Genomic DNA, 9,206 nt, shown 5'->3' on the forward strand with positions numbered 1-9,206 from the left:
AATATAATAAAAGACTAAAATAACCTTAATAATTTGATGATGATAAGTTTAAAGTGGAACTAATAAGGTTGAAAAGGAAAAAAATGCAGTATTAAAAATCTAAAGTAACAGATAATATATAGAACAAAAATATTTTAGAAAAGAGACCGTTATTATGAACCTAAGGAATAATTATTTTTACTATTTTTTTTTTTTTTTATCATTAATGAGTATTTGTGTAGAGAAAAAATATTATTTAATATTTTCTTTAATATTCATTTATGGGTGCGTCTTAAAAGGGGGATGGGTATTTCTTAAAAGCACTTCTCAAATTAGATAATGGTGCTTTTACTTCTCTACAAGTGCTTCTGTCATTTTTGTAATCATTTGAAGTTTATTTTACAACTTTTTCTTCGATTTTTTGTCTAAATCCACCACTATGCATGTGAATTATGATGCATTTGAATGAGAGGATTTGAGAGGTGTGTTTTTGAATTTACTAATTAATTATCGTTTTTCAGCTTGGCACAAATACTAAGAATTTGAATAAATGTGTCTTGATTTTAGAAAAAAAAACGCGTTAAAAAAATTTAAATAACCTTAATCATCTAATGATGTGATAAAAGAGAATTAATACTTAGAATTGGATTTATAAGGTTAAAACATGAAAAAATACATTTGATGCAACATTGAAAATTGATAAATAATATGAAATAAAAATATTTAAAAAAAAAAAAAAAAAAAAAAGGAAATGAATGTAAGATTGTTCTATCAACTCTAAAGCAAGCATTGCATGCAGACAATTCTCCCGAACTCGAAACGCAATTCGTTCGATATATAAAAGTGTAGTGCTTAAGCATTTCACACACGAAAGACTACATAACATTAAGTACTGCAAAACATTTCTCAACCGAAAAAAAAAAAATCGAAATAAGCATATGTGCTTCTCTGAAGTTAAACATCAATTCCTCATAAGCTATAGAATTGCTTCTACATCAATTAAGCAATTTTACATCAATACCTGCTCTCTTTTTCTTTTTTTTTTTTTTTTTAACCTGGCTCGTTCGCAGCCCATTTTATACACTGAGGCAGCCATGATACCGAAAGAAGAATTTCGAAGCCGAAAAACTCGTTCGTCAAGGCTTGTGCAATTTGAAGCCAAAAACTCGAGGGACGTAGTTTTGTGTTGACTTCTGAGGCTTGAGGTGTCCGTAAGTCATCAAGAACAGGTGAGGAAACGTGGTTCCGAAATATGAACCGTCGATATCTTTTGGAAGTCAAGGAACCCAAAAGAAAGTAAAAGCAAAAATAATATTCAATATTCGGTGATAAAAACGCATATAATTCGAATGTAGCAAAACCCATTTAAACGCACCACAAATCATCAATTTTCGATTTTTAAGAACCTCGGTAGACAATGTAATGCAGTAAAATATCAACTACGGGCGTATCTATGGTAATTAACAAAGATATATTATTGTTCGAGGCGGAGGACTAGTTTTTTCATCGACGGCATATAAAAAGAAATATGTTCCAGTTCAAAAGCTAGACGACAGGCAATTAGTGAGTCAAGTTTACTTCCCTATAATCAGAATATTGAAAAAAAAAACATAAAGAGAGAGAATGCATTCGATTTATAATAGATTGAAAATAACAGTGAGAAAAGAGTAAGGATACTGCCTTGGTACTTGGATCGAGGATAGTAAATGTCTTCACATTTAGGACAGTATATCTTTACGGTACTTGACCGTGGTATGTCTGATTGTCCGACTGGAAGGCATGGCTGCCCACAGCAATAAACTCTTGGGCATCTTCCAAAGTCGTAGTTCTTATACTTCTCTAACTGTTTTTTTTTAGTTCACGAGCAGGAAGTTAAAAGATAATAATACGGGGTGACGTAGCGCGTAAAAATAGATTAATAAGATCAATAATGTTGTTACCATTGCAGCCATTCCCTTGCTTGTCAAAATGTACCGTACGTGAATAAGGCCATAGAGCATTTCTGCAGCTGATTCAATCAATTCATTCTGTTCCTCGGTAAACATATCACCTAAAATAAAGATAATTCAGCTCATAAAAGTAAAAACAGAAAATACGGGAAGAGAAAGCACTATTTCGCAAGTAAATTAAGCTATAAGCAAATTGCAGGGCAAAACGAAACGACAACCTATTTACTAGAACATTCTTATTTCGTCAAACAATGAAACTTGAAGCTATAGCACAAACAAAGTAAATGAAAAAAATCATGCCATTGACAGCAAAAAAAAAGAAATTGAAATAGCACTTCCTCACATGGAACTGCATATTCAGCGAAACAGCCACAATTACGTCACAACACAAAAAAAATGTGTCTGAAGGAAAATGATCGACTAAATTGAATCCTACATTTAATCCAGTCTTGTACGCAATCTTAGGACACTATCATTACAAACTAATTCTAACAACATGGCACGTGATTTGCATGAAGAGAATGGAAACTTCTATTTATTCATAGCCTGTCCAAAATTATTTGTGTAACTATAATCAACCATCAATCGAAGTAAGTTCAAACATAATTATTAAGTTGGGCGCTGTTATCTTCCATACACATACACATACACACTGAAGGGGAGGTTAACCATCAATTTAAATCAACTTCATTTAAAGCTCAAATAAAAGATAAGGCATTAAAAAGGTTCTGCATAATTTACAGCAGGAGTTAGAATCAGTTATTTTAACAGTTCTCTACCTTTCTGTTATTTTAATTCCTAAAAGAGTTTATTGCTTTAATCTGAAACGTCGATAGTTTCAAAGATAAAATATCCATGTTGAGTTTAAAAGTATTTTCGAAAGGCTGATATATCGTGAACATTTGGACACAGACACACCATATAATTTATTAGCTGGAACGGTTGACGAAAATTCATTACTCAGATGATGAGCCTTGGCTCATTAGGTGCCAGTCATAAATCGACCGAGGATCTATAAAAGAACTTGACACATTTAGCAACAACAATTGCATACTATAAGCAGAAAAAAATAATACAACTACCAAATCTAGGAAAAATATCAACTCAACCTACATCTTTAAGTCACAGAAAAATAAAAAAACACTCACCGTGAGAGGATTCTACATCCAGGATTAGGTCAAGTGCATAATCGTAATACGGGACTTGACTGCTCAACCCACAGAGATTAAAATCATCTTGAATGTATTCATCGTCAACTTCACAAAAGAACTCATTCCCGCGCAAGTTGCAAAACCATGAAACCCAAGATGTATCATCCCCGTCGGAACCACTGACATCAGACTCTTCACTATCTGTGTCAGATTCTTCTGAAAAATAAACATAAAGTTGGAATATTAAATTTCTATTTAGCCATCGTATATCTGCATATATGGTAGAAGGAAAGGGAATAAAAACTGATCTGCAAATACGAGCGCATCTGCAGATTCATATACACTCACACACACACACATGTGTGTGTGTGTGTTTAAACGTTATGAAAGTATCCTTGTCAATTTTACGGCATTATCAACAAAAAACAAATCACAATCTCGTATGTGCTAGCTAAATGCTTAACCCTCAAAATCACCACAGCAAAAGTTATCTAAAACTTATTACTTTTTTGGAGTCACAGTTATATCCGAAAAGCTTATTCAAAAGCTCACCAAAATAAAAACAAACAAACAAATAGCACGAAGAGAAAACAAAATCACAAGCCAAATAATATCGTGAACTCCATATTCCCAAAATTGGAGTCGTCGGTCAAAGTGAACCAAACTGGTAAAAAGAAACAAGTTAATCAAACTGAGATTTCGCTCAATCTGGAATGCCAAGTGTTCTATCAAATAACAAACGTATTAATCGTGTTACTATGGATTTTTTGGTTAATCGTATTTTTAAAAGTACCATCATAACAGTATTTCCAAAAAACATTAATGAGCTAAAATGTAGCAAAAAGTAATAAACACAAACATGTTACTAAAAACCAATTCATAAAAACATATGCATTGGACTACTTTAGCAAAACCAAATACGGAAACCCAATCATATATCGTATCTTCTATAAAATATAAAAATCGGAGACTGCAGTGCAGAATTTCCAGTTCAGTTTGATAAGAATAGATTATCAAAATTGCCCTGTCAACACGCCTACCAAACTGATTAGATCAGAATATAAAGAACTTCAGCAAGGTGATGCACTCATTACCCACACTCAACAGTTATAATTCCAAAAACGGCATATTTAGTACATCGAATAGATCGATCTATCAACACACTGCATAGATGAAACAATACTTTAACCTACAAAGACACCAGCTTTCGGAGAAACGAACAACTAAACAATAATTACTTCGCAATTCAAGCATTAAAAAAAACAAAGGTTCACCGATTTCACCAAAAAAAAAAAAAATCGAAAAATAAATCAAATTCACCACCTCCGAAGAGCTACCCAAACCAAAAAAAAATAAAAAAATTAATACCTTCGGAGAGCTTGTTCTTGCTAGCGGGGATGGTGGAGGAAGAGCGGTTTTCCCGTGGATCAATATGCTTCCCGGCGGCGGTGGAGGTGGAGGGCACGGCGATGGCGGAACCCTTGTTTCTGGATGTGGAAGGTGAAGACTTCTCCAGCTGCTTATCCAGCGCCTCGTTGATCCGTTTCCGATCCAACATCTCGCCGCCTTTCGATGAGCCCCCAGCCCCTCGATCTTTGTACATGTTCATACTATAAAATAAAAAAAAATAAAAAAAAAATCCGAATCCAAAAATTCTCCGACTGTATCTATCTGTACGTCTGAAGTTGTGCGAAATCTGTAATTTCAATCGGAAGATCGGAGAGAGGAGAAAAACGTAGTGGTGCGTGATTCACAGAGACGGAGAGAACTAGGGTTCATTTCAATTTGTTCTTCTTACATAGAGAGAAAGAGAAACGGGTGATTTTTTTTCTTTTTTTTTTTTTGTGTTTTTTTTTCTTTCCCAACTGTTTTTTTCTTGTTTTTTATTTTCAAATTCTTTTTTCTTGTGATTTCAAATAATATAATATAAGATTATTAGTAATCATTTAATAAATATTGTTATTTGATCCTTTATCCTTTTTGTAATAACAATTGCATCCAAGAAATTATCGTTACTTTCCTTTGCAGTTTTTATTTTTCACCACATATTTTCAGCTTAGTTCAATTTTGCACCCTCAACATGGAACCTTTTGGCACTTTGCACCATTGAAAAATATAAAAGCACTTTGCACCCTCAAAGTACAATGCATCATAAACTGAATAATAAGGGCAATTTTATTTGTTATTATTTATTTTTTGTGCAAGATAACAAATTAAATTGTTAGTTTCTTCAACCTCCGACCTAATTTTAAGTGCGAAAAGTGCGAAAAAATAAAAATCACACCTGATTATTGAATAAAATTATATTTTCTTACAAAATAAATAAAAAAAACTTTTATTACTAAAGTATTGGATTGGGGAATCTTTTATTGTAATTGGTGGAAATATTAGGTGAAAATATTTGGAATAAAATATGATTATCAAATAACTAGATAACGAAATAGCTGAAGGATTTTTTTTCGTAAAATATTTTTTTATGATAAAAAATATAATTTATAAATATGTTGATGAGATGTATTTCTATTTTTAGACTTCATACTTTCAAAATGATTTGATGAAAGAAAAATATTGATTTGACATTTGGCATGTTAAAAATGTCACTAAAAACATTGGCTGGGAAAATTTATTTGGAGTGCATTATACATAATTTATTGTGTTTCTATAGCGTAAAATGTTATTAATTTTTTTTGAGGGTGCAAAATGCTAAAATGATATATCTTAAAGGTGCAAAATGGAATTAAGCCCATATTTTTCCATGCTATCTAATATTTTTTAATTTAAAGTTATTTATGGAATAAAAGTTGAAACTCGGTAAGTTAATCGAGCCATTTTACACATATTTATATGTGTGTAGATATACTATAAATATTAGTAGCACACATTCATTTTTTCATAGAGATAACAAAATTTTATTATTTATTATATATGCATTTTTTAAATATATACATTCACATGTGTGCACTCTTATATGTCCCTCTTTGCTGTATTCATTTTTGGTTTCTTTTAAGATATTTTTGTGTGTTCCTATTGTGGCATAACCCTACGTGGATTTTTTTTTTTTTTTCTTTCTATTTACATAATCTTCTTTAATATCGAAACCGAAACTGAACCCAAAATGTTTGAAATGTCCTTCATTAAACTATTTTGTATTTCTCTTTTCTTCTCCATTTTATCTATACATGTAGCTAAACATCTCTTATCCCACTTTCCAATACATAATTATTGTTTTCAACATAACCGAATCAAATTACGGTAAAAAATCGAAAGAAACGCCATGCAGCTCAACTTATGGCCCCTTTTCGCGCCACCGTTGCTCCGCCCATCTATATTACTAAGCTCTTTATCCCATGTCTAAAAAAATGGACATATCTGGTGTTAATCAACAACCATTGATTAAAATGTTAGGATGTAGTTGCCAACATAATCATCAGCAATTTGTTGCTGCAATCAAGAATAATGAGACTATATATGAATGAACTTTTTGATACTGTAGCAGTAAAATGTAGAGATATAGATCCAATTTCGTTGGTTTTTCAGTACATCAGGGATCGTCTAGTATATTAAACTATTCAAAATGGATTTACGAGCTAAACCCCCAAATTATTATTATTATTTTCTTCCATGTTATAGGGTGTTAAAAATTTATTCCAAATGGACTTGTAGATATGACATCCATTTGTAAGAATTGATAGAGCCGGCCCAAATTAATAAGTGGTCCAAAGGCCCAAAACAAGTTGGGGCCCATCTATTTTTTTTTTATAGTTAATATTTTTTTTTTTAATTTATCAAGAATTTGAAGCCCCTGTATTATTATTATACATTTTTATATAAAATTGAGAACTAAAACTTTTATGTTTCTATGTTTTATTTTATTTTTTTACCCCGAAATACATAAAAAATAAAATTGGGGGCCTTAGGCTAGCCCTTGATCGTTGAATGTGAAACAAATCGAAGCTCAATGGACGTTGACCATTCAATTCTACTAGACGGGAATTGAAAGAATCTTGAGTTAAGCCTCTCGAGTGATCCCATATGTTCGATTTTGTATTAAATGTGTTAAATTTCGGTATTATATATGATTTGAAGGATAAATAGTGTTTATTTGTTGTTTAGTTACATTCCTACTAAATTAATCTAAAGGGGTAAATTAATATCAAGGAGTACTACTTATTTTATGAAATAGTAATTTTATAGGTCAGAAAAAACGTGAATCTTATTAATCGAACGTGTTACCGGTCCCTACAATTTAGTCAGTAAAACCTTATAACAACAACCGAACAAGCCCTAAACCTCGAAAAGTTAAAAGGTTCATCCTAATTTTTATATAATAAGGCATGATGATATTTTATTAGTAAATCTACGTTGCATTAAGGTTTAAGAATAGGGGTGTAAACGAGACGAGTTCGCCTTATTTCGTGAGCTCGAGGAGCCTATAAGTCTTAACTCGAGCTTGAGTTCGTTGTGTTTCTAAGGAGCTCGAGCTCGCGCTCGAGCTCATATACGAAACGAGCCCGAGCTCGAGCTGGACACAACTAAAAACCCATCCATCAAATTTATTTTTTCAATTAAAAAAGTATATTATTCTTTTTTTTTTGTTTATTATTAATAATATTCATTATTATATATTATTAATATGTATTAAAAAATATAGAGAAAAGGTAAAGCTCGCGAGCCTGCTCGCGAGCTTTCGAACAACTGAAATGAAGCTCGAGCTTGACTCGTCGAAAAGCTCAGGCTCGTGAGCTCGAGTACGAGCTTTTTTCGAGCAAGCTCCGGAAGCTCGCGAGCCTGCTCGTCTCATTTACACCCCTAAATTTAAGATTCTTTTGTATATATGATTATTTGCCTATTTGGCCATTCGGAATATCCGAAAATGAAATAAATAATAATAGTAATAAATAAAATAAGGGGCTTGCTATTATCAGTGCGGTTTTTACCACTCGCAGTGCAAAATAATTCATTTTTTTTTTCTTTTTCAAATCTTATCCAAATCTTCTCTCAAACACTCTCAACCTTTTATTCTTGAAAATTTTCAATTTTAGTAATTTTTCGACCAATATCAATTAGAGCAAAAGCATTATCGACATGGATGACAATGGCTTCGATTTTGAGGTGAAAATACACGTTTTTTGTTCATTTCCAACGTTTTTAGGGATTTCGTGTTATAACACACGAAATATATGCTTTCATTTCGTGTAATACTATACGAAATATGTCTTAAAATCGTTAGTTGTTTGTTTCGTAGACAATCACACGAAATGGAAGCTTTCGTGGTAAAACCTACGAAATGGAAGCTATTATTTCGTGTGTGTTTACACGAAATGTAGGTTACATTTCGTATGTTTTTCTACGAAATCCCTTAAATATTGTCTTTTAATTTTAAATATTTATGCAGGAACTAAGAGAACAATCTCACGATCATAGTCACTTCTTTGAACGTGGTATTGTGTGTGATAGTAGAGAAGCGTTAATCATAATAATAAATAAAATAAATCTTAAAAAAAAAAATGAACCGTGCTATTTCACTGTCATTTCGTGGACAAACACACGAAATTAGTGCCTCTATTTCGTGTAAGAACACACGAAATACAAGCACTAATTCCGTGTGTTTGTCCACGAAATGACAGTGAAACAACCAAAGTACATACGTTTCGTGTACAAGTATACGAAACAAAAGTTTACAGTTCGTGAGATTTCTCACGAAATGTAAGCTTGTGTTTCGTGTAATTGTACACGAAATGTAAGAAAAACAAACAAATACGTCTATTTCATGTACAAACTCACGAAATTAGCCCTTAATTTCGTGAGTTTCTACACGAAATGTAAGTTTATCTCCGAAAACTTTCGAACATAATCAAAATACTCAAAACGTATAGATTTTCGACGAAATTTGTTAATATACTACTATAAAAACATTGTGTCAATGATTTCGAGTTCGAATTTTACCTTAAATCGTTGTTGAATTGCTCGTTTAATCCGCAAGAACTCGAAGAACCTTGGATAGGGTTTGAGAGAATTTTGAATTTTCGTAAGAAAAGTTACAAATGAAATAAAGTCGCACTGCAAGCCGGTAAAAGTTGTTCTATGAATAGCATTTCAGTAAAATAATAATAATAAAATTAAATGT

General features: G+C 32.0%; 1 protein-coding gene across 1 annotated transcript; it reads right to left on the reverse strand.

The window, feature by feature from the left end:
• Window positions 1-790: 790 nt before the first annotated feature.
• LOC105954818 (casein kinase II subunit beta-1) lies at window positions 791-4,993 on the reverse strand. The gene is made up of 5 exons (XM_012978500.2): window positions 4,448-4,993; window positions 3,077-3,295; window positions 1,920-2,029; window positions 1,657-1,822; window positions 791-1,246 (listed from the first exon to the last, which is right to left on the reverse strand). The coding sequence occupies exons 1-5, from the start codon at window positions 4,686-4,688 to the stop codon at window positions 1,116-1,118; spliced, it is 867 nt and encodes a 288-aa protein (XP_012833954.2). The 5' UTR covers window positions 4,689-4,993; the 3' UTR covers window positions 791-1,115.
• Window positions 4,994-9,206: the final 4,213 nt, after the last annotated feature.

Source organism: Erythranthe guttata, chromosome 2, assembly GCF_056151865.1.
Source record: "Erythranthe guttata isolate IM_541 chromosome 2, IM_541, whole genome shotgun sequence".
NCBI classification, from domain to species: domain Eukaryota; kingdom Viridiplantae; phylum Streptophyta; class Magnoliopsida; order Lamiales; family Phrymaceae; genus Erythranthe; species Erythranthe guttata.

Excerpts from the sequence above, each read along its gene's own strand:
- LOC105954818 (XM_012978500.2), bottom strand. The coding sequence starts at position 4,688 with ATGAACATGTACAAAGATCGAGGGGCTGGGGGCTCATCGAAAGGCGGC. Across the intron at positions 2,030-3,076 it reads GGATGTAGAATCCTCTCACG|GTGATATGTTTACCGAGGAA; the intron begins GTGAGTGTTTTT and ends TCTTTATTTTAG. Across the intron at positions 1,823-1,919 it reads GCAAGGGAATGGCTGCAATG|TTAGAGAAGTATAAGAACTA; the intron begins GTAACAACATTA and ends AAAAAAAAACAG.